This window comes from Orycteropus afer, unplaced genomic scaffold, assembly GCF_000298275.1.
Source record: "Orycteropus afer afer isolate SDZICR_OR568_19922 unplaced genomic scaffold, OryAfe1.0 scaffold00001, whole genome shotgun sequence".
Lineage (NCBI taxonomy): Eukaryota > Metazoa > Chordata > Mammalia > Tubulidentata > Orycteropodidae > Orycteropus > Orycteropus afer.
Window position 1 is genome coordinate 32,576,327 of NW_006921588.1, and position 26,804 is coordinate 32,603,130.

Below are 26,804 nucleotides of genomic sequence, written 5' to 3' on the forward strand. Positions count from 1 at the left end.
TATATATATAGAGAGAGAGAGAGAGAGAGAGAGAGAGAGAGAGAGTTATGCATTATAATAAAGGATGAAAATAATCCCACAGTCTAGTAAGAAAGTAATTTAGGGAATAATTAAGGGGATGCTCTACTGCTTTTAATATGTGAATAGTTTGAACCTCCTATTCTATAAGTCTCAGGAGCTCTGGTGGCACAATGCCTAAGGCATTTGACTGCCAATCTTCTGGTGGTTCAAACCCACTAGTTGCTCCACAGAAGGAAGATGGGGCAATCTATTTCTGTAAAGATTTACCACCTTAGAAAACCAATGGGTGTCACTATGAGTTGGAATTGACTAGATGGCAGTGGGTATTAGCTAAGAGTTAGAATCGACTAGATGGTGGTGGGTATTAGCTATGAGTTGGAATTGACTAGATGGCAGTGGTATTCTATAAGACTTATTATGGTAAGTATTTTAAGATTGTTTGAGTAACTGAGCACCATTTACTTATTTTCTAAACAGGATGATATTTGGGGCCTGGTGGCCTAGCTTCAAATCTAGTTACCTATGAGTCTTTGTGAGCTGGGAAAGTTGGAAAAATCTCCTGGGAGATATATCAGAACTAGCTGGGGGCTTTTCTACAACACATCCTCCCTGTGCCATCAGCACTCCCCAATTTGAGAATCCTGGAATTCACTTCCTTCAACTTGAAAAGCCACCATTACTGCAGGACAAAGTCACCTCTCTCAGATGGGTTAAAGCAGGAGAAAGTCAAAGCTGAGAACTATTGCTCCATTCCAACCAGAGAGGAAGTATATTTTGTAACAATGTGCCTCACTACAGCACCTCTTGAGATGTGGCTGAACCTTCATGGGGCACCTCTAACAAGGTTCAGTTCTAAAATAGCAAAATAACTAAATTATAGGAAGACTGGTCAATCTACTTTCGTAGAGATACCACCTCGGAAACCCAAGGAGGGGTCGCTATGAGATGGATTCGACTTGGTGGCAGTGAGTTTGGTAGTTTTGGTTAACTCAAAAGACATGGGTCACAAAGACAGTGTGATAGTACTGTACCACTATGTTTAGAAGTTCATTAGTCATAAATTAAGCTGTTAGTGGAAAAACTCTAGTTCAGACAATGGTTGACTAATACGTGCATGCTTAGTAAGATTATTTTAATTTGTATTTGGAAAAATTTCCTTTATGTTACCTTCACATAAAGGAGCAATCTAGAATATTTCACAGTAACCAATAGGAAAACTGAATCCATAACCCATGCCCTAGATTAATCTTACTGTCCTAGGTGAGTAGCAATGGCAGGAATAAAATGAATGATCATTTTTCTGTAAAGCTGAAAGAATAAGCTAAACAGAAGATAAATTCATCTGGTGGAAACAGCAATGCAATAAGGACCCAAGTAACCTACTCCATGGTGTCCCTGCATCTCAGTATTATTGTCATATTGACAGTAGTATATTTGAATTCAAGTGAAAACAAGAAAAGTTTTAAACAGATATATGTGTTTGTTTTAAAGAATGAAAAGTCATAGAAAAGTAAACTTCAGCTTTTAAACAATGTAATGATCAAAATAGTTTGGATTTATATAGGGGCAGATGCTGAGAGCTGGCTTCATAGTACTTGACTAGTACTTCCACCTGTGGAGGGACCTCACTGTGGCCCAGGGCAGATTAAGCAGACAGCTGATGTCCAGGCCTCCCTTCTGACCTTCATTCATTGGGAATATTGTTAGTCCTATCCCAAACTTAGTTCTGTTTCTCCTACTTTACTTTGGTCTATTTTGGCCACTTAGCCTAAATGAAATACCAATGAAAGAAATTCTTTCTGTTGGATCATTTAAAACTTAACAGAATGTAAGTTCACACAAAGAACATTAATAAAGCTGTTCCTAGTAAGTATCCTGTGCACTTGATGGGAGTCACGTCTTAGTAAGAGCTCCAGTCAGGATCAACAGATTAGACAGAAAAACTATACATGGAAAGCAAAACATCAGAGTGTCCCTCCAACAGGCTAAATAGCACCCAGGACAGGGACAGAGAGAGGGGAGAGAAACTTACATGTAAAGGATTCCACTTCCCAGCCTTCCAGGGTGGCAGAAGGAAGAGAACAAACAATGAAAGTAAGAAAATGTCAAGTCACAGAGAACAACCTGGAAAAATTACTGCTGAACACAGAAGGACTGAGCTCAGGAAGCTTGATTTGAATCAGCCCCATGAATACATTCTTAACCAATGGGATTTAACTAATTTTTATTGGGAAAGTTATGAATGGATTCATTTTTCAATTTCAGAGCAAGGTTTGTTTAAATGGGTATACTGTACCAAGCAACTGATCTCTCAAAAGGAAAGAAGTATTTAATTTTTGTTCAGTACAAGTATAATCAAGAAGAGAGTCTAAGGAAGACAAACAGGAGAGAAAAATACACATACAAGTAACATATCTTCATTAAATCTGAAATTATAAATGCAGACCCCATTGGGACTCATCAGCAAAACAATGCTAAAGGCTTAAAAAATGAACTAAATAGAAGAAATGAAACTTGGTTTCTGTTGAGGTTATAATACACTTTTAAGAAATAGTAGCCATTTTTATGAAATTCAAAAATTCAAAGGAACCAAAAAACAAAATTTTCTAGGTGATATTGGAGAGGGTACATTTTATCTTACCTTGCCTTTTGAAATAGCTTTGCAGGCTGTTTTTATGATCAAATAAGACCAGAAACAGTTCAACCCTTGTACTACCAACAGCAGTAGGTTAAAAACCCACCAGGAAGGGTAAGGACCAACGATCTCCCAACTTTCAAATAATGTAGTATTTAACACCCTGAGGAAAAGAAAAAAGTAATTACTGACACCATATTTCACTTTGTTTTCAAAGAATTCTAGCTATTGTATGGAAGCACCAGGTTAGCAAATATCCCCTAGCTACTTTCTCCCTCAAGGAGCCCTGATGGTGCAGTGGTGAACTGCTCAGCTGCTAACCGAAAGGATGGTGGTCAAATCCACCAGTCGCACCACAGAAGGAAGATGTGGCAGTCTGCTACCAGAAAGATTTACAGCCATGAAGCCCTGCGGGGCATTCCTATTCTGTCCTATGGGTCACTAACAGAATCAACTCGACAGCAATAGGTTACTCTCTCCCTCACGGATAGTCTGAAAGCTGATCAGGCACTTAGAAAAGTCATCGCTGAAATATTTTCTCCCATTGGTGTGATACTCATTTTCATTCTCACTTGAATAGTGTATTTACATTCCCCTTCACTGTTGTCATCTTGTTTTATTTAATTCTCATTAATTTTTTGGATGTGATTCTACCCATAGCTACTGGTTAAAAGGACTGTGAAGATGCTTTTGGGCTTTAAAGAAGTGTGAGGACCACCACTGGATAACAGTACATTGAAAAAAAAAAAAAAAAAAAAAGATAAGATAAGTAATTCCAGAAATGGTAAGTGTACAAACTATATGCCTAGCACAATGAAAGACACAGTGGGAGTTAGAATATGCTTAAGACCTAATCCCTGTCCTCAAGTAGTTTATAGTCTAATAGCGGAGCCACATGTTGTTATTAGCTGCTGTCTCGTGTGTTACAGAGTAGAACTGTAAGGCTTCCCCTGGGAAAGAACTGACAATTGAAAGACATGATTTTGAACAGAGGCCTTGATATGAGCTTGGGAGGATTAAAAAAAAAATTAGAATACAATGAATTTACTTAGTTTTAACAGAACATACTTGAGGGAGGCAAAAGTAATGAATAGAATAGATTTTCTTTGTAATCTACCATCAGTACCAGAATGGAGCAGTTCTCTGGACTAGATACACGAAGGCTGGTTTCTGGTGCTTTCGCTAGTTCCTGCCTGTGTCTGCGTTTAGTCATTGGAAGTTGATAGACATCTTCTGGACCCATATTGCTACCACAAAGAAGCTTGTATGGTACCCAAAGATCTTTGGAATCACTCTCACTTCCCTGCTCCTCAGTTTACTGCTGGGATGGTTTAGAGATCCAAGGGTGTTGATAAGAAAACTCAGCTAAATGCATTTCTACCATCTGCCACTGTGCAGTGCTGCGCTGGAATCAACATTACTTTACAGGCGTGGTCAGGTGGACAAAACTCAAAGACTAAGAAAGAATGATACAAAACTCTCAGATTTAAGACACAGACCACTCATACAAGGACAGAGACGAGTATGTAAATAATGTTAATATAAGAGTGTGATGAGAGTGACTTGAGAGAGGTTAAGGAAAGTACTCTGTGAACTCACAAAAGGAAAATACTAACTGCAACTGGGATAAGAAGTAAAGAAAAAAGAAAAGGGACACAAGCAGCTTTTTTTTAAATCTCAATTTCAGCAATATCTCTTTTTGTAGATGAGAAAGAGGCCAATATAATAATAAAACCAAAAAACACCCAAACTCACTGCCATTGATTCGGAGCTAACTTCTAGCAACCCCTCCTTGGGTTTCCAAAGCGATATCACTACAGACGAAGATTGCCCAATCTTCCTTCTGAGGAGTGGCTGGTGGGCTTGAAGCGCCAGCCTTCTGGATAGCAGTCAAATGCCTTAGAAACTACTCACAGTATACAATGAACATATGTGTTAAAATCCTCACATCTATACCAGGGATTTGAATGTCACAATTCATTAAAATAATAATACCCTATGATATAGCAGTACTCATCAGAGGAGGGGAGGTTACTATTGAGAAATTTATTAATGTAATGTATCACATGTATAGGCCAAGTTAGTACAAACCTAATTATTTCAATAGCACCAAGAGATATTTAGTAATGTTCAATTCCCTGTTGTTAACGTGTAAAAACAAAAACTCAAAGAACTTATTTAGTGAGATTTTCAACCCTCTCAAATCAGCAGATGCTATTGTATTTAACAAAAGCCTGTCATTTCCTTAAATTTCAGGGAATAAACTATGGGCAAGATCATTATTGTTGTTTAAAACTATTCTGGAAGTTCTAATCATTGAGTATGGAGTCAAAGATATAATTGCAAGTACATAGATATGAAACATTTATAAACATTTTCAAAACAATGAAACAATGAAAGTGTTCCATAGCAGGGAATGGTTGAAAAATCAGTATTCATTCTTATTCCAAAAATTATGAAGTCATTCAAAGTATTAAACATAGTTTAAGAGTTTCTAATGATAGAAAAATGCATAGTATCATCTCAACTCCATGACTACACACACACAACACACACACACAGGTGCTCTGGTGGCTTAGTGCCTAAGGCATTTGACTGCTAACCAGAAGGCTGGAGGTTCAAACCCACCAGCCACTCCTCAAAAGGAGGGTTGGGCAATCTATTTCCTCAGAAACCCAAGGAGGGGTTGCTGTGAGTCGGATCCACCTCGACGGCAGTGAGTTTGCTTTTTGGTATACATACACATATATGCACACACACATACATACATACATACATATACATGTATACATACCAACACAGAAAAAAACCTGAAAGGAATTAATTGAAATAGTTATATTTTTATTATTTTTTTTGGTTGATTGATTTGGGAATTTTATATTTACTTCTTAACATTCTTCTATTTTCCAAATTCATAACAAATATTTAGAAAAAAATATAAGCTATTTATAAAATGGAATAAGTTAAGATAATGCCCATATACCTGCCTTGTTTATTATCCTAAGTAGCTGCCATCTGTTTTAAAGGCCAGTTTGCAGGCCAAGGGACATAGGTCTTAACAAGGCTGAACAATGGAAAGACTTTCACACCTCATGCCTTTGTATCTCTAGCAGCTCACAAAATACCTGGAAGTAACATATTTGCTAGACACTTTTGTTGACTGTGTATTTTTTTCCCCAATAATCAAACAAATAACTAAGCACAAGAAAGCTCTGAAATAATAATTATTTCAAAATTAGCTCTGTGTCTGGACATAAAATATATTTTGAAATTCAAAGAGAATTAGTTTCATTTGAATATAAAGAAGTCTTGTATAAATAGCAACAATGACTATATTATGCAATCCATTATAAATCTGTCTATGCTAGACTATGGGTTGGAAGCCTTTCTCACCATCACTGTGCTAGGAGTTATATTACTGCTGGTTTTATTTGAGTAGGGTATTAGTGCATTTGCTGGTGACAAGAGATCCACATTAATTTCTGAAATGCTGTATCAGAATTCATAGGCTTTGTCATGAAGAACTGTGGCACCTCTGAGATGCTGCTCCAAAGAAGTAGGATTTCTCTGAAAATTGACATGGCTGCTTGCAGAGACACTCGGGGAAACACAATCAGTTGACTAAATGGATCTCTCTCTCAGTGAGGAGCTTAGTAAGAGAAACAATATACTAGGGATGTAGACTGGGGAGAGAACTATCATTATGCCACTTGAACTCTACAAAACAGCTAACTCAAGAATCAGAGTCTTTGTTTGGCCACAGTATGCTTCTGATGAGGACGGTCCCTTTGGGACACATTTTTAGAAGATGAGAAAATTGGATTTTACAAGATCTTCTTCTTTCTGTGGGGATGGGTTGTGAGGGTGGTGGTGGGGAACTGAGAAGAGGAAGAGAGAAGGGGAAAGAATGTATCCATTAAGAAAGGATGTTAAGGGGGCCTTCTGTTTTGGAGAGAAGACTTTCATTTCATTTGTAAGACATAGAAGTTGGGCAAGTGAGAGGACACAATCTCTAATTGCTTATGTGGCCAGGCATATAATACAAATTGGTGAAAAAAGACAGATTTAAAATGGAAAAGTGGGGAGACTGAGATAAAATGGGAAGTGGGTGTTCCCCACCCCTTTCAGGAACGAAGTTATTCTTGTTTGTCAGGAAATAGGCTGACAAGCTACAGCCAATTGTACTTTTATAGGAATCTTTGAGCAGTGTTTCCAGATCCTCCAATCTTTAGAGAAAAATATGAGATTTGCATTTTCATGTACAAATGCTATGTGACCCTTTATGCCCCACCGAATGGCTAAAATTGAAAAGACTAACAATACCAAGTACTGACCAGTATGTTGGGCAACTGGAACGCGCATGCTGGTGGGAGCGAAAATTAGAGCAATCACTTTGGAAACTTATTTAGCAGTATCTATTGCAGCTAAGAGTCAGAATCAATTAGATAGCAGTGGGTTTGGTTTGGTTACTGACACTAAACACATATATCCTGTGACCTTGTGATTCTACTCCTGAGTACATACTCAAGAGAAAAGGTACTTATGTCTACCAAAATGATATGCACAGGTATATTCAAAGCAGCATTATTCACAGTAGCCTCAAATTGGAAGCAATCTAACTGTGAATCAACAGTAGAATCGATACATTGAGGTATAGACGTATAATGGACTAGGGCTAATTGTCTTAATTGTCCATCAACAGTAGAATGAATATATTGTGATAGAGACATACAATGGAATACAATGCAGCAAAGGAAAGAGTAAACTACTGCTACCTGTGGCAACAAAGATGAATCTCAAAGATGTAGTATTAAGAAAAAAAAAAAAAAAATTCCTAGTCACAAGAGTATGTACGGTAATGATTCCACTTTTGTGAAGTTAAAAACAAGCAAAATGAATCTATGGTGATCCAGTTCAGAATAATGGTTACTTCTGAGGGAGGGTTGGCTGGGACAGGGAATGAGGGAGGATGCAGGTGCAGGAAATGTTCTAGATCTTGATTTGGCAGTGATTACATGGGACATACACACGTAAAAATGTATCAAGCTGTACGCTGAAGATTTCTGCACTTCCTTATATATGTGAGTTATACCTCAATAAAAGAAAACGGGGGAAAATGCACTGTAGGCCACACAAAGGAGCATCTCGGTGGTGCAAATGGGTTCATGTGCCCGGCTGCTACACTGGGTTGGAGGTTCAAATCTGCCCACAGGCACCTTGGGGGAAGACCTGGTGATCTACTTCCAGAAAACCAGCCATAGGAAGGCCTATGGAGCACAGTCCTACTCTGACAACATGGAGTTTCCATGAATCCAATCCATTTCACAACAAGTGGTTTCTAAAACACTTATGTACAATGTCTATTTATGCTCCTGGCTTGAATAATTACTATCAGGGGCCTTTTAAATTAATATCAGTGGGCTTTTTCGCATAATAATTCGTGTTCAACATATAGCATCTAAGAAAATTTTAAAAAGTCTTCTCTTCCAATTAATAGTTATCCTATACCATCAAGACCCCTTCTCCCACTACAGCTTACTTGAATGGTGGAGAATTTAGCAGAAGAGGGGACCAAAAATACACCATTTTTCTTTTCATTAATATTAGGCTCATTTAACCACTAGATGGCATAACACACAAGCACAAAGCATCTTCCAACTAGTCGAATCTGCCAGAATCTTCTGACACTTGGGGGTCTCGGCACAGAAAGTATCAGATCTCCAGATCATACCCTTCCTTACAAGAATTCTATCAAACAATGAAAGGAATAGCCTTCAGCTTGAGCTTCTTCTTGCATGACTCTCAACAGAAATGCATGCCTATATGGCAAAGCTGATGCTCATACAACTTACTGGTGGTGATGTGCAGGTACACTGATTACCAATCCAATATCTTAGCCATGGTGGATTACTTTAATTGGTCATAAGGACTCAATTTGGCTGGACTCTAAATAACTTCTCCTCAAGTCGGGCAATCAAGGTGGCTACCAGGCTGAAAACATATTTGTAATTTTCTTCCTTTTGACAAGAACACCTCTCCCACAGCTTGGATTTCACCACAACATGATATAGGTCAGTGAGTTCCCTGTTTTTAGAGGGTAGTTTCTGAGTAGCTTGCAGTGTGGGATGCTTAATTATCCTGAATAAGAGATTCATAAATTTCATAGCAGCCATGGCAGTAATTTCTTTATCTCTGATAGGACAATGAAACTGAATGAATATGGATGAACCATCTATCTGGCATATAGCAATGAACATGTCAGTTCTGTCCCAATAAAACACGGGGTCACTTCGCTTCTTTTCACTTTTAGGTCATACTCTGGCCTACTTAGGGATCACTCCCTTATTTCACAGGAAGTCTGTAAGCGGTGACATCTTGGCTGGGACAGATGTTTTCTCAAAACTACCTCTCTTAATGCCCATTTACTGTCTACCTGCCTGAATTCCAAACATCTCCATTGCCCTGTCTGCCTTTCTATGCACTGATCTCCTAACCTAAGTCCCTCTTGTCAAGGTTGTGTCCTTCAGGATCCACCCTGATTCCAATATGCTTGTTTTCAACTGTCTGCCTAGATCATTGTTGCTTCCATGCCCCGTAGTGCCTAAGGCACTTGACTGCTAACCAGAAGACTGGTGGTTCAAACCCACCAGCCACTCCTCAGAAGAAGGTTGGGCAATCTACTTCTGTAGTGATACTGCCTTAGAAACCCAAGGAAGGGTTGCTATGAGTCGGGTCTGAATCGATGGCACATAACAACAACAACAACAACATGCCCCCAAGACAGACTCTGCCTAATTCTACTTAACCTCTAGTGGGTAGTGGTGGTTCTGTGTTAGAATTCTCCCTTTCCATGCAAGAAACCCTGGTTCAATTCCTGACCAATGTACCTCATGCACAGCCACCCTCCATCTGTCAGTGGAAGGGCTTGTGTGTACTATGATGTTTCAGCAGAGCTTCCAGCCTATGACAGACTAGGAAGAAAGACTCAGAAACCTACTGTAGCAGCAGCCCGTTGTCCAGGCTCGGCAGTGCCACTCTGTCTGGCATACCCTTTACCCTTGGCCTGTGCAGAGACCCAACCTGTCTCCATATTTGACAGAGAATGTATACACACACAGCTGCTGCTTCAGTGTATGTGCAGGTCTTTCCCTTTGGCCTGCCATTCCCTGCTCTTGTTTTAGCTCTTGGGTTCATAATCTGGCTTCTGGTAGCCATGTTGTTGTTGTTGTTGTTATTTGCCATCAAGTCGGCCCCGACTCATAGCGACCCCTCCTTGGGTTTCCAAGGCAGTGTCACTACGGAAGTAGGAATGCCATTTGTTGTTGTTGTTATGTGCCGTCGAGTCAAACCCGACTCATAGCGACCCCTCCTTGGGTTTCCGAGGCAGTATCACTACGGAAGTAGGATTGCCCAACCTTCCTTCCGAGGAGTGGCTGGTGGGTTTGAACCGCCAGCCGTCTGGTTAGCAGGCAAGTGTCTTAGCCACTATGCTACCATACCAGTCCCTTATTCTCAAACAACCCATTTGGATTTAACCAGTCTTCCCACTTTGGCCCACTCTATTCAACTCTTAAATTCTAAAAGAATTATCTCCAAGATTGAACATCATTAAATGCTTTTCAGTACTTCTTTGTCATGTATATGAAGTATTTAAGAAATAAAATCAAAGATCTCTTTGTAAGTCCAGCTGAAAAAAGGGTCCAGCCTGCCCTGTGCCCTATTCTTTGCTTTTCTGTTTGACAGGGACAGGGCACATGTATATCTCCAAAAGTGGGTATTGCCGAACAGTTTTGCACTTCAAGAAGAGGTCGGGCAAGGTTGACTCCTGCTGGGCAGGCAGGAATAAAACAGAGGCTGAGATTTTAAGATCTCATCCTGCCAGTTTTCCAAAAGAGCACAAAACCATCTTCCCATCCTCATAGTGGCAGCACAGAAGATCAGGCTCTGAAATCTCCCCAAGCCCACACAGTCCTTCCTTGAAAGGTAGTTTTTCACTCCTATCCACTGTCAGAACCATTTCCATCAAGGTCAATGACAGGCCACAACTCTGCTGGGCTCAGGGTAGAGAACAGTCACAGTTTACAATTAGCACATTCTTGCCTTTTTCTCCCTTTTCTATTCCCTTGGGGATTTGAACAGATTTTTTTTTTTTTTTTTTTTTGGTAGGAGAGAGAGAGAAAATAAAGCTTAAATATATACAATATATACAACTCTGGTCATGAGATTATATGCTTAGCTTTGAAATTTCTAGATTTAGTCAAATAATCTGGTTGAAATAGAACAGCTTGGTCATTCTCACAGTCTACTGTACTCAGCCCCAAGGGACTCCACTAGCAGAGAGGTGGAGATGGATGTCTAGTTGCCTGGCAGAAAGATTCAATTCTAATGTGTCTGTTTACAACAGGAACCAAGAGAGGCAGTTCTAGTTACTCGCTTCTTGGTTGTGAGTGTCTTCCATTTTAGTTTCCTATTCAGATAGTTGCTGGAATTGGGGTTCTCATTAGTCATTTAAACATCAAACATCTGTGTGGGAAAGGCTCTTCTTAGGTCAGAATAGTCAACAGTGTGGTGGGTACATTTTTTTTGCTGGTTAGCAGCCCATGGAAGTGATGAGGTCTGCATATTCCCTGGAGAAGAAAATGAGACACACAGCATCCAAGTTTGTGATTGTGCCTTGGGACTTATATTTGGAGGTTTAAAATGAGGGGAATAGTAAGGAAGCCTTAGTGAAATATGTTACTAGCAAAGCCACCAAAGGATTTGTTTTAAAAGAGCTTGAGTAACAGAAATAATCCCTCCCATTTGAAAGATGTTCAAATAATTTTCTTTTTCTTTTTTTAGATTCCATCTCATTACTAACCTGTGAAGTTGGCAGGGCAGATATAATACCAATCTTTTTGTGAGAAGACCAAACCCTGAAATAGTATTTAATTATCCAAGGTTATAATATAGAGGATTTTGTTATTGTTGTTTTTAATCCAAACACACTTATCTCTTGGTCTTCCTCTTTGCTCTCTGTTTTAAAAATTACATCAAAGCAGACAATACGTACCCTTAAACAAATTTTTAGCAAACAAGACCTAAAAGAGAAGTGTAAAGCCATCATGTGTAGGCTGGCCAGCTGGCAAGGCAGAAATAGCACTATCCATCCGCTTCCTTTAGAAACCTTTGAGAAGGTTCCAATAGAGGTTTGTCTAAGGGAGAATCTCAGTATTTAATTATTCAGAGGTCAAACTCCACTGATTTTATTTGTAAGCATTAAGAGAGTCAGTATCATCTTAGAAACTGTACATATTCTCTAGGTATCTGAACTTCAGGCCTGTCTTTGCCTAGATTCCTGGCAAACCTCTGCCATACCAAAGAGCCAGTAGAATTTTCCTAGTGTGACTACTCAACAAATAGGTTGGTCTGAAATCACTAAAAAATTTCTGAAAACCAAGTATTATATATTTTCAAAGAAAAGATATGTATCCTCACCAATGATGTGTGTCCTTTGGCCCCTTAAGAAATCCAGACCCACCTACAATGCAATCAGGACCAATTGGCTGGGGGGCCCAAGAAGTGCTACATGTAAGGTATTTTGTTGTTCATTTGACTGCTAATCAGAAGGTTGGTGGTCAAACCCACCAGTCACTCTAGGGAAGGGAGACTGGACAATCTACTTCCGTAAAGATTTACCACCTCAGAAACCAAAAGGGGGTTGCTATGAGTTGGAACTGACTCCATGGCAGTGAGTTTGGTTTGGTTTTTGGTTTAGTAAGCAGATCACTTCTTTCCACCTCCTTCCTTCCTAACTTTGTTCTTGTATCTCATGTTTTCTTAGCTCTGAGAATCTGACCAATAGTTACTTCTGGTTCTTTGGACTCTAGATTTTATATAGTCTCCTGAGTGTTTGATGCCCTGCCTCCCATTCCCTGGGAAACCCTGACTTGCTTCTTGCATCCTATCTATGTGTTACAGTCCTGACTCTGTCTCTCACTTACCCCTCAGATAGAATGGGATATTCTCTCATTTAATGCTAGGGTATATTACACTCTTCATCTTGTTAGCTCTGTGTGAGGAAATATGAACTGTGGAATTTCTAAATGTGCAATAATGAGCCATATTGTACTGGAGTCTACTGACCTTATCACTGGCAAATGCTATTAGCAATTTTTCTTTTTATCTCTGTTTTTATTTAAACATTCCCAGGATTCAATCTTCAATTTTATCTTAGAGAAATGAGAAATGTCCCTGAAAATTTTGGAAGTCTCACAGCAAAGAGAAAACAGGAAAGAGGCAGTCTTGGGGGAGCTCTGTATCACATTATCTTTATTATTCTGTGCTGGTCAACAAGAGACAATCAATATGTCTTTAACAAAGAAGACCCTCCCTAGAACGAACACAGGGTTGAAATATCTCGTTGTAAGAAGCTGAAATCAAAGCAAAACAAACAAATGCTCTCCCCTCCAGAAGGGGGAAAACAGAGAAGAGGGAATGCCAAGACTTACTCAAGAAAAATTTTGTCTTGGAGATTTCACAAGTTTTAAAGAAAATAACAAACAAGGAAATGTAAATATTCAATAGTAACAAGGCAACTGATTAATAAAAGCACCTAAAATCATGACATTCTGGTTAAAAATGGAAATAATGTTAAATATTGGAATAATTCCCAGAGAATATAATGGACATAATTTGGGAGCATGCATGGGAAGTGAGCTTACTCAAAAAGAATTGTGGCAGTATTGTATTAGGCTTGAACTAGAAGTCAAAAACACTTGAAGTCTAGTCTCAGCTCTTGTTGCATTCACTGACTCTACAGTGTGAGTCTTCTGTACAACCGTAAGCCTCAGTTTCTTTATTGACAAAACAAAGGCATAAGACTAGATGATTATTTACCAACTCACTGCCATTGAGTCGATTCCAACTCATAGCTACCCCCATTGGGTTTTCAAGACTATAAATTTTTATGGAAATAGATTGCCTCATCTTTTTTGTGTGGAGCAGCTGGGGGGTTTGAACCACCAACCTTCTGGTTAGCAGCCAAATGCCTTACCCACTATGCCACCAGAGCTTTTTAGATACTTAAGGATCTTTAAACTCTAACATAAATAGCTTTATGAATTCTTATGTTTTCAGATTTACCTAAAATTTCACTTGTTCTGACTATTTACTCCACGTTTAAGATTTCCTATGAGTGCAAATGCATTCCTCTCAATTGAGTCATCCTTATCTCTTGAAACTTAATAACCAGACAACAAAGGGCAAGAGAAGAAAGGATTGTTTTGTGTTTCACCTCTGGAAATATGAACAAATGTAAAAACTACAAAACAGGGCAAAGAGTATAAAATATCATCTTTAAGGGGAGAGCCAATGAAGGACACTTGGCCATGAGCAACTGTTACATTTATAAGATCAAACCTCTGCTTAACTCTGGCACACTGACATAGTGGGAAGGGCTTCGGATTTTAGCAGCAGATTTTGATCAGATTAAAATGGTGACAGTAAGCACTCAGTTTAGGTTTGCTGCAGCTGCCAGCTGGTTGCCCAATTCCTTGATCACAGCCCAATCACTAGCCCAATCCCATCTGTAACCAGAGTCAGAAACATGTGTTGACTTGTCAGTGGAAGGCAGAGTCCACAGCCCTTGTCTCATTCCCCTTCACTTTAGCAATGCTGAAAGCTACCCACAATAAATTTTATGATGCTGCTCTCTTTAATTTTCAATCTGTGTGCAAGCCTGAGGCATAGGCTATATAACTTGATGCCACTGGATACACACGTGTCAAATACAATTAATATTTTAAAAATTCTTTTTCCCTAGGACCAGAACATACTTCTCCTTTATATTAAGTCCTAGTGTGACTACTCAACAAATAGGTTGGTCTGAAATCACTAAAAAAATTCTGAAAACCAAGTATTAATTATGTATTTTCAAAGAAAAGATATATATCCTCACCAATGATGTGCGTCCTCTGGCCCCTTTAGAAATCCAGACCCACCTACAATGCAATCAGGACCAATTGGCTGGGGGGCCAAGAAGTGCTACATGTAAGGTATTTTGTTGTTCATTTGACTACTAATCAGAAGTTGGTGGTCAAACCCACCGGTCACTCTGGGGAAGGAAGACTGGGCAATCTACTTCTGTAAAGACTTACCACCTCATTAACACGTGCACGCGCGCACACACACACACACACACACACGACATCTCTTAAAAAGTAAGGAGACATCTAGTTGTTCCCTCATCCACCAATCCATTTGTATCCCTGTGAGGGACTTTAAGATGGTAAGACTCAGTATCTACACTCAAAGAGTTTATAAATAAGTCTAAGAGAATCAGACAAATGCATGTATTATTAAGGTGGAATATCTAAAATGTAACAGGCATTCCAGGGAAAGGAAGCATTTTGAGCAAAGGCATGTATAGACTGGAATAGTAAAGAGTACATACAAAGAATCATGAATAGCTGAACTGGGCACCTTAAGGCAGTAGTGAAAGGAGGAATCTTAGTTGGCATCACATTGTGGAAAATCTTTCTTGCCAGGAAGAGAAGTTTGACTTCACAGTGGAAAACAATGGAGAACTCTGCATGATCTGTGATGTGTGGGTAGGGATTAGAACCTGATTTAGGAAGACTCTCATGAAAACTGTGTCTGGGATAGTTGGAGCTCTAATTTTCATTTACGCACACATTTCACACACCAAAAACCAATTGTCATTGAGTCGATCTGACTCATAGTGACCCCCACTGGGTTTCTGAAGTGGTAAATCTTTACAGAAGTAGATTGCCCAGTCTTGCTTCTGCAGAGTGGCTGGTGGGTTTGAACCACCAGCCTCCCAGTTAACAGTCAGATGCCTTAGTTACTGTGCTATCAGAGTGCCTTATTTTACACACATACACATATAATAGGTAATTAAAAACATATTTCAAAATGTTTACATTGAGCTAGTTGTTAGTTCTAGGTTAACATTCCTGTGAGCAAGTACCATTAGCATGCCATTCAAATAGCACTGGAGAAGTCATGTTACTCGGTCTCACTCTTCCTTAGACTGAGATCACACTTAGGACCCGATGGCAGAGAGGTGATAACATATGCTCAAGTCCATTCTCCCAAGGACCAGCCTGGCACATCCCTAGGTCTAATGGGTAGTCCAGAGGTCAGACAATCTTGGGAGGGGGTGAGGGGACCTGGGTGTCCTCACAGATGAGTCTATGCACTTAAAGTGCTAATGACATTGAAGATGGGAAGAGAAAGGGGAGGCCTGCTTTCCCTGAAATACTTCATTCTGGGGATACTCCACAGAGAATTCTAAATTGAATCTGGTCTTCCAGACCATTATGGAATTATTATTGTCCAGGCAAGAATACATTTATTTACAGTTATTGAGCTTAAATTATAACATAAATTGATCTGATGTTTTTTCTGGGTCTCCCAATGTTAAGGTGAAGAGTATGGGTGAAACACATAGTAGGTGCTCTACAAATCCCCCTTTTTTTTTCTTTGTAAATAGTTCTTGACTAACTGATAAACATGCATGAGAATTCTGTACATAATACATAGAACACATTTGTTTAAATTATTCAAAATCATCCTTTATTTGTAAAAGTAATTTCCCTTGATCTGGAGAACTCAGAAACATGAGTTTCCCACCTCTGTGCCCTGTGCCTCAATGGGCCTGTTCTGTATGCCTTGGTTCCCCACCTGTCTGCTCATTGGAATCACCTGAGGGAGTTTCAAAAGTCATGATGCAGGTGACCTACCTCTGCAGACTGTAATCTAAATGGTCTAGGGAACAGCCTGGACATTGGAATTTTTTAAATATCCCTCAATGACTCCAACATTCAGACACATTTAGGAACTGCTTCTGTAGGCATCATTTGTTTGTTTTTCTCCCTTTCCCTTCTGAACTGATTTTTTTTCCTCCAATCTATAAACAATTTTGAATAATTTTTACTGATTCATTTTAGCTCTCGGTAGAGCCATGTTGACTATAGGTCACTTATGGTGGTGTCCTGAATGATACTTACCAGGCTATGTAGTAAATGTTTTAATTATGTCTCCTCCCATTCTCGTCCCCCCTCCGCCACACACCTGATGTAGACAGTGGAACCATGAGCTTTAGAATCCACCCCCCCCAAAAATTATCGTGGCAAAATATATACAACAAAATTTGCTATTTTAACCAGTTTTAAGTGTGCAATTCAGTGACATTAATTATATCTACAGTGTTCCACAAGTATCATTACAACTTCCAGAAATTTTTCAGCATCCCCAATAGGAATTCTGTACTCAATGAGCAATAAACCACCTATACCACAACTGCTCCAAGGCCCTAATAACCTCTACTCCACTTTTTATCTTCATGAATTTGCCTACAGAATCCTCAACTTTTAAGGTTTAAAACTGTACCACTCAGAAAGACTTGAGGATCTTACTTTTCTCAGTTCCTTCTTTACCTTCCCTTACCCAGGGCAACTCTAAGCTAATATTTAACCTCCCAGGACTCTTCAGAAACTCTCACTTGGGAAGAGAGGCTCTGAAACACAAATTTGTAAATGAATTCAGACACTAAGCAAAGCCAGACATATAAAAACCAGACTCACTGCCACTGAGTCAGTTCTGACTCAGTGACCCTATAGGACAGAGTAGACTGCACCACAGGGTTTCCAGGGCGGAAAATCATTACGGAAGGATATTGCCTTATCTTTCTTTTGTGGAGTGGCTGGTGGGTTTGAACCACCAACCCTTTGGTTAGCAGTTGAATTTTTAACCACCAGAGCATTTCCAGACATACATTGTTGTTGTTGTTATATGCCATCGAGCATAGGAGGGATAAATGATGGCACCCTTATCCTTTCACCCATATAATTCAAATAAAACATTATTTCTACCACCAAACAATTAAGAAAATCTCTAAAATTTTATTTATTTATTTATTTATTTGGCATAGGATGAAGTCAATTTTTTTCAAATACAAAAAATATATATTTTTAAAATTATTTTTGTTGTTTTTAATTTTGAGTTTTTGGTTAAAGTTTACACAGCAAGTTAGGCTCCCATTTGACAATTTCTACACAAATTGTTCAGTGACCTTAGTTAACTTTTTTTAAAAATATATTTTATTGAAATATAATTTATGTACAATGAAATACACAAAACTAAAGTGACATGGGTCAATGCATTTTTTTTTTTCCTGTGTTCTCTCCTCTCCCCTCCTATCCCTGGTAATACAAAAATATTTTAAAAACATATTTGCATTCCCATTTTACTTAAGTCTTAAGCACATGCTTATCTGCCTGTTAGGGATTCAGCATTGAGTATCCTGGTGACCCAAGTCATTTAACATCTACATTGCTAAAGACAGACAGCAAAGTTCATTGTAGATTTTTATTTAATAAAAATATTCCTCTTTATATTCAGTCAATATCAGCAAGTTTCCTCAGTTAGAGCAGCTGGCTAATTATATTTAATACATCAGAGGAGGATATATAAAAGGAGATTTTCATGTTGATTTTTTTTAAAAGCCATATTTAAAAAGCTCCAACTAGTAATTCATTATCTCTTCACTTTAAGTTGCCTCTTCTATCAAGATGGCAAACATAGACACTTATCTGATATTTTAATCACTCTATTTTTTTAACTGGGAGGGTCAGGGCTAGCTCTAAGTAGTGTGAGATTCTGGGAAAAACTATCTTCATCCAAAATATGGATACAAATGAGAATCAGTCCACCTGGAAAGGCAAACAAAATCCTAAATATGCAACCATCTTACAGAGGTGGGTGGAGAGGAGCAACAGCTTGGTATCAATGATGCTGAAAGGTTGACGGGATAATCATATGTCTGAATAGTATCATTCTTCCTCTTTAAACCTCCATTGCAACTAGAATAAAATACCAAACACCTTACCAAGGCCCACAAAGTCCCTACTCTGATCTCTCTACCTCAACAACCTTAATTCCTACCCTCTGTCTCTTGTTCATCAAGCTTCCTTCTATTCCAAGAATAGGCCAATGCCATTCCCACCTCAAGGTATGTGCACTACTTGTTCCTCTACCTGGCTTCTTCCAATGACTTGTTCTTTAACATGTGTCTATTTCATTTTAATATTTGTCCAGATCTCACTGCCCCTTACTTGAAAGCATTAAAGCTCCAAGAGTGCAATGACTGTATTCATTGGACCTGATTTGAATCTGCCAAGACACTTATTCTCTATTGAATACAAAGTGCTGATAATGAGGGCTACTTGATCAACTCCCATTCCAAGAAAACTGACAGCAGACATGGCCCTTACTGCAGTAGCTCACAGGGTATTTCTGCTGAATACACTGATTTACAAGCACAGGCAGATCAGGGCTGCTCCTCACATTTCCCTTGTGATATACTGATAGGCATAATTTTTCAGTGCACTGTGCCATGATAATTGTTTTTGCCCTGTTTACTGCCAACACTTTAGAACAAAACCAAAAGCAAAAAAAAAAAAAAAGCAAAAGCAGTAGATACATAACAGAAAAAAGTGTGTGAGTATTGAAACCAGACCCACTAGTGCCTAAGGCATTTGACTGCTAACCAGAAGGTTGGCAGTTCAAATCCACCAGCCACTCCTCAGAAGGAAGGTTGGGCAATCTATTTCTGTAGTGATACCACCTCGAAAACCCAAGGAGGGGTTGCTATGAGTCAGATTCGACTCAACAGCAGTGAGTTTGATTTTTTATTTGTATTGCCATCAAGTTGATTTCAACTCACAGCAACCCTACAGGACAGAGTAGAACTGTTCCCCTAGGGTTTCCAAGGCTTTAATCTTTACAGAAGCAGATTGCTGTATCTTTTTCCCATGGAGTGCTGGCGGGTTTGAACCACTCACCTTTTAGTTAGCAGCCTAGCTCTTAACCACTGCACCACCACGCCTCCTGATATCCCCCTAAACCCTGAGTTACTCTGAAATAAATTACAGCACAGTGTTATTTAATCTATAAATATTTCAGACAATTTAAAAAACAAAACAACACCTAACTACAATGTCATATCACACCTAGGAATTAACAACAGTTCACATTCATCTGTTGGCCCCATTGTGATCCTGCTGCAGACATGATTCTCATTGAGTATTTCCCTGTGAACAGCTCAAAAGGAGCCTTGATGGCACAGTGGTTAAGCACTTGACTGCTAACCAAAAGGTTGGTTGTTCAAACCCGCCAGTCATTCTGCAGAAGAAAGATGTAGCAGTCTGATTTCATAAAGCTTTACAGCCTTGGAAACCCTATGGGGGAGTTCTACTTCTACAGGCTGGTTATGAGTTGGAATCAATTGGGTGGCAATAAGTTTGGATTGTTTTTTTGGTTTAAATAGCTCAAGATCCCTTTATAGACTGTATACATGGTGATTGACTATTACAGAGCTACTTCTAGGGCAAGAAAAATATCTTGTTGTCTGAATGCTGCCTCATATTGAATTCACAGTTTTTGCAAAGGAGTTCAACATTATATCCTTTACTTATGTGTAAAGAACAAAATCAGTAGTACCCACACAACCATATCAAGCTCAACAGCCACTCTTCATCTTCATTCATGCCAGGAGTCACAAACATGGATAATTTCATGCTGGATTTCAACTGTACATCTGAACAAATGGTTTTAAATAGTGCAACCATTCATTTTATAATTGCATTCTCCTCCTCCCTACCACCACAGTGAATTTTCTATGAATATTTGTATTAAAGAATTTGAAAGGGGTAGTACTTTTTAAGAAAACAACTGCCATATTTTTTAAAGGTTGCTGCAGAATTTTTTTCTTATATATTAGAGAAAACGGATGTTTTGGAAATGAAGTGTCTTTCTATGAGCTCAATATTGAATTTTCCATTGTTGGTGCTCAGTCTCTCCTGGGAGGCTCTTAATTGAATCAATTTTGAAAGGTTTTCATTGTGTTTTTCCTCAGACCCTCTTATGGATTACAAACGCATTCATAGTGCATACCGCACTAATGGAAGATGCTGTCATCCTATTAGTCTGGTCTCCATCACAATTGCTCATGCCTCTTAAGAAGCTGGCATTCTATCAGGTCAAGAAGAGGTCAAGGTAGACAGCCATAGGCAGCAATGGATCTTCACAGGGAAGAGAAAAATAGTGGTGGAATAAAAGAGATGGAACAGCTTCCAGTTACTCCCCTTAGCACAAATTCTAGACTAATTCCTTCAAGTATAGACTCAGAACCATGTATTTATTCTACTAGGACCTGAGGTGAGATGGCATAACAAAATTTTCTGATGGCTTCTGAGGGATGGCAGGGAGGGAATAGGTTAGGCACAGGGGGGCAGGGCAACAGCAAGCCTGTCATGTTGCCTGCCAGGCCAGAGTTGTCCTTAATGCATGAATCATTTCACCTGAACACCTGGAAGGAAAATAATACCCATCAAGAGATAATTCTCATCTCAAACTGACTAAATTGCTGTGGCTGAATTATTCTTAATTTTTCCTGTTCTAATTTGAATGATTGGATTTTCTCTTGACTTAAACCTTATTCCTTCAAAGAATCTTCCTTTGCCTTAGAAACCTCATGCAAAGCCCACCTATGTCCAATAATTTCTCATCAACATATACAAACCATCATTTTTAAATGAGATAGGAAGAAGTGATGCATAATGCTCAAGACCTTTCAAGGTACTTTTACATGCACTGTTATTTGATACTTGACATGAGAGCTCGTTGCCAGGAATACTTCATCAAACTTGTTTACAGCGGAGGTAACAAGAGTAAAAAGTCAAGTTCACAAACAGTAAGTTAATATCAAATTTAAAACTTTAACTGAATTCCTAATTCTTTCCAGTAATTATTTCCACAGTATCTCATTTATGAGACAATTTTGAAAAACAATAAGCCTCCAGGCTCTTTGGAAATAGATTTCTACTATCCTTGGTCAGTGAGTTCAATGACACATCCTACACATACATATATTCATATATGTTGCTTTGTCATTATTATCTGATTTAATTGGGAATAACTGACTTGACAATTGTGTTTTAAGTAGTAATTTAAGTAATGAAAGAAGGTGGTTAAAGAGAACAATAATTGTTGTTATTAGGTGCTGTTAAGTTGGCTCCAACTCACAGTGACCCTTAATTAGAACAGAAGGAAACACTGCCTGGTCTTGTGCTATCCTCACAATTCTTGCTATGCTTGAGCCCATTGTCACAGCCAGCGTGTCAATCCATCTCATTGAGGGTCTTCCCCTTTTTCACCGATCTTTTACTTCACTAAGCATGATATCCTTCTCCAGGGACTGGTCCCTTCCAACAGCATGACAAAAATACATGAGACAAAGTCTGGCCATTTTCGCTTCTAGGAGTTTTCTGACTGTACTTCCTCCAAGGCAGATTTGTTTGTTCTTTTGGCAGTCCATGGTATTTTCAATATTCTTTACCAATACTACAATTCAAAGGCATCAATTTTTCTGTGGTCTTCCTTATTCATCGTCCCACTTTCACATGCATATGAGGCTATTAAAAATACCATGGCTTGGGTCAGGTGCACCTTAGTTGTCTAAGTGACATCTTTGCTCTTTAATACTTTAAAGTGATCTTTTGCAGCAGATTTGCCCAGTGTAATATGTCATCTGATGTCTTGACTGCTGCTTTCATGGGCATTGATGGTACATTAAAGTAAAATGAAATCCCTGACAACGTCAAACTTTTCTCAATGTACTGTGATGCTGCTGATGGGTCCAGTTGTGAGGTTTTTTGTTTTCTTTATGTTGAGGTATAATCCATACTGAAGGCTGTAGTGTTTGATCTTCAACACTAAGTGCTTCAAGTCATCTTCACTTTCAGCAAGCAAGGTTGTGTCATCTGCAAATCACAGATTGTTAGTGTGTTTTCCTTCAATCCTGATGCCACATTCTTCTTCATATAGTCCAGTTTCTTGGATTATTTGCTCAGCATAGAGACTGAATAAGTATGGTGAAAGAATACAACCCTGACTCACACCTTTCCTGATTTTAAACCATTTAATATCCCCTTGTTCTGTTTGAACAACTGCTTCCTGGTCTATGTAAGGCTTCCTCCTGAGCACAATTAAGTGTTCTAGAATTTCCACTCTTTGCAATATTATCCAGAATTTGTTATGAATTACATAGTTGAATTCCTTTGTGTAGTCAATAAAATACAGGTAAACATCTTTTTGGTATTCTTTACTTTCAGCCAAGATCCATCTGACATCAGCAATGATATCCCTTGTTCCACTCCCTCTTCTGAATCCACCTTGAATATGTGGCAGTTTCCTGTCAATATACTGCTGAAATCGTTTTTGGGTTTAGCAAAATTTTACTTCTCTGTGATATTAATGATATTGTTTGATACTTTTGGCATTTTGTTGGATCACCTCTCTTTGGAACAGGCATAAATATGGATATCTTCCAGGTAGCTGTCTTGCAAATTTGTTGGGATTAATGAATGAGGCCCTCTAGCACTGTATCATTTTGTTGAAACACTTCAATGGGTATTTCATCAATTACTGTAGCAGTGTTTTTCACCAATTCCTTCAGTTCAGCTTGGACTTCTTTCTTCAGTACCATTGGTTCTTGATCATGTGCTACCTCCTGAAATGGCTGAATGTCCACCAATTCTTCTTGGTATAGTGACACTGTGTATTCCTTCCATGTTCTTTTGATGCTTCCTGCATTGTTCAATATTTTGCCCTTAGAATCCTTCGATATTGAAATTCAAGGCTTGAATTTTTCCTTCAGTTCTTTCAGGTTGAGAAATGCTGAGCACATTCTTCCCTTTTGGTTTTCTAATTCCAGGTTTTTGCACATTTCATTAACTTTACTTTGTCTTTTCAAGCTGCCCTTTGAAACCTTATGTTTAGGTCTTTAATTATATTTCTTCCATTCATTTTAAGTACTCTCCACTCAAGAGCAAGTTTCAGAGTTTCTTCTGACATCCATTTTGGTCTGTTTTTCCTTTCCTGGCTTTTTAATGACCTTTTGCTTCCTTCACATATGATGTTCTTAAAGTCATTCCATAATTCATCTGGTCTTCGGTCAATGGTGTTCAATACATCAAATCTATTCTTCAAATGGTCTCTAAATTCAGGTGGGATATAATCAAGGTTGTGTCTTGACTTTCATGGGCTTGTTCTAATTTTCTTCAGCTTCTACTTGAACTTGCATAGGAGCAACTGATGGTCTGTTCCATAGTCAGCTCCTGGTTTTGTTCTGACTGACAATACTGAGCTTCTCTATCACTTCTTTCCATAGACACAGTCAATTTGACTTCCACATATTCCATCTGGTGAGGTCTATACGTATAGTTCTTGTTTATGTTGTTGAAAAAAGATATCTGTAATGAATTGGTCTTGCAAAATTCTAACATGGTCTCCAGCATCATTTCTATCATCAAGGCCATATTTTCCAAGTACCAATGCTGCTTCTTTGTTTCCAACTTCTGTAGTCCAATCACCAGCAATTATCAACATATCTTGACTGCATGTTTGGTCAATTTCAGACTGCAGAAGCTGGTAAAAGTCTTGAGTTTCTTCATCTTTGGCTTTAGTGGTTGTTGTGTAAATTTTAATAACAGTAATGTTAACTGGTCTTCCTTGTAGGTGTATAGAAATTATCCTGTCGCTGACAACATTATACTTACTGATAGACCTTGAAATGTTCTTTCTGACAATGAATGGAACACCATTCTTGTTCAATTATTCATTCCCGGCATAGTAGACCATATGAATGTCAGATTCAAAATGGCCAATACCAGTTCATTTTAGCTCACTAATGTCTAGGATATTGATCTTTATGAGTTCTATTTCATTTTGACAACTTCCAATTTTCCTTGATTCATACTTCGTATATTGCATGCTCTGGTTATTAATGTCTGTTTGCAGCTGTTTCTTGTAATTTTGAATCATGTCACATCAACAAATGAAGGCCCAGAAAGCTTTATTGCACCCACGTCATTAAGGCTGACTCTATTTTGAGGAGGCAGCTCTTCCCTAGTCGTACTTTGCGTGTCTTCCAATCTGAGGGGTTCATCTTCCAGCACTATATCAGACAACATTTCACTGCTATTCATAATGTTTCCCAGTAATAGAGCAGATAATGTTTCACTGCTATTCATCAAGTTTTCAGTGGCCAATTTTTTTTAGAAGTGGATGGCTCTGTCATTCTTCCCAGTCTGTCTTAGTCTGGAAGCTCCACTGAAACCTGTCCATCATAAGTGACCCTACTGGTATTTGCAATATCAGTGGCATAGCTTTCATCCTTATAGCAATACACAAGTCATCACAGTACAACAAAGTGACCAATGAGTGATGAGAACAATAATTAGAACTATACATATACATCTTAAACATATTATAAGGGTTGGGAATATTATTAAATTATATTTTAAGGGTAAGAATTGTATCTTATCTCTTTGGCTTTAACATAATACTTGGCATATAGCATGTACTCAGTAAATGTTGAAAAAAAGAAGTCAATGTTGAGAGAAATAAGTATAAAGTTCTTAGCACAATGCATATAGTAGATGAATAAATGCTATGCAATAAATGCTAACTTTCACTATTGAAGAAGAACAAAATAGAAGGTCCCACACTTCCCTATTTTAAAACCTAACTATACAGCCATAGTATTCAAAACAGCTTGGTATTGGTACAATGATAGACACATAGAACAGTGGAACAGAATTGAGAATCCAGAAATAGATCCATCCATCTATTGACAGGGTTGAAATCCATTAAATGGGGGAAGAGACAATCTCTTTAACAAATAACGCTGGCAAAACTGGATACCCATTTGCAGAAAAATGAAACACGCTCCGTACCTTGCACCATACACAAAAACTAACTCAAGATGGATCAAAGGCTTAAATCTAAAACCTAAAATTATAAAGCTCATCAAAGAAAAAATAGGAGCAAACTTAGGGGCCCTAATATATGGCATAAATACACTATTAAACATAAATAAAAATGCACAAACAGAAGATAAACTAGATGACTGGAACCTTCTAAAAATTAAATCCTTATGCACATTGAAAGACTTCTCCAAAAGAGTAAAAAAAGAACCTAGATAGAGATTGGGGGAAAAAAAAACATTTGGCAATGACATATCTGACAAGAGAAAGGTTTATATATGGAAGGAAACTTAGTCAGTTACCAGAGATGGAGGGGAGGGAAGAGGAGGGAAAATTGCTAGATAGATAAGTAAGACAAAAGTATTGATTTGAGTGAAGAGAACGGTAACATACTAAAAGTGAGTGACTAGCACAGTAACATAAAGGGAAAGGAAGACACAGAGAGGTGCACAAGAGGTACTGAAAACAGAGACAAACACTTTTACATAAATAATACTACATTATCAGTAATAACAAACATTAATCTATGGGTGGAAACATAGGTAGACAGGCAAAATGAGCTGGTATGAATAGGCAAAAGGGAATAAATATACCCATGACTATACATAAGTCAGGAGCTCTGGTAGCATAGTGCCTAAGGCACTTGACTGCTAACCAGAAGGCTGGCAGTTCAAACCCACCAGCCACTCCTCGGAAGGAAGGTTGGGCAATCCTACTTCCATAGTGATACTGCCTCGGAAACTCAAGGAGGGGTTACCATGAGTCGGGGCTGACTCAATGGCAAACAACAACAACAACATACATAAGGCTGGCAGACAATATTTCTATATATGTATTTGTATATACATATTTGTATATGTTATAAGAATATCCATATATACACATCTAGATGCAACAATGGGTCTCTCCTCATCCAGAGCAAAGAAGAATGAAGAAAACCAAAAATGCATGGAAACAATTAGTCTAAGGGACTGGTACGCCTATATGATCCTCAGCCTATATGACTATGAGACCAGAAGAACTAGATGGTACCCAGCTACCATGTCAACCATTTGGAGGAGGATCTATGTAGGAGATCCTGGATGGAGTGGGAAAACAATGTGGAACAAAACTCAAAATCATAAAGAAAAAGGGACCAGGTTTGCTGATCTGATAGAGCCTTGTGATAGTTCTGTTTGTGTGTCAAGTTGGCTGGGCCTGGTTGAGTGGCTGGGCAGCTGGATGTAGTATCCCCCGTGATGAGACTGGTAATCAACTCCAGCTGAGTAACTGACTTTGGGTTTGCTTCCCGTATATAAGAAACAGCTTTGGGAATG

At 38.6% G+C, this 26,804-nt stretch overlaps 1 protein-coding gene across 1 annotated transcript in view; it reads right to left on the reverse strand.

The window, feature by feature from the left end:
- CERS6 (ceramide synthase 6) overlaps nucleotides 1–26,804 on the reverse strand; it is a 449,112-nt gene that overhangs the window by 1,031 nt on the left and 421,277 nt on the right. Inside the window, exons 9-10 of the mRNA XM_007946770.2 lie at nucleotides 2,663–2,819; nucleotides 2,054–2,077 (exon numbers count right to left, since the gene is read on the reverse strand). Of these exons, the coding sequence (XP_007944961.1) occupies nucleotides 2,054–2,077; nucleotides 2,663–2,819 (181 nt within the window). The remainder of the gene's footprint in view (nucleotides 1–2,053; nucleotides 2,078–2,662; nucleotides 2,820–26,804) is intronic.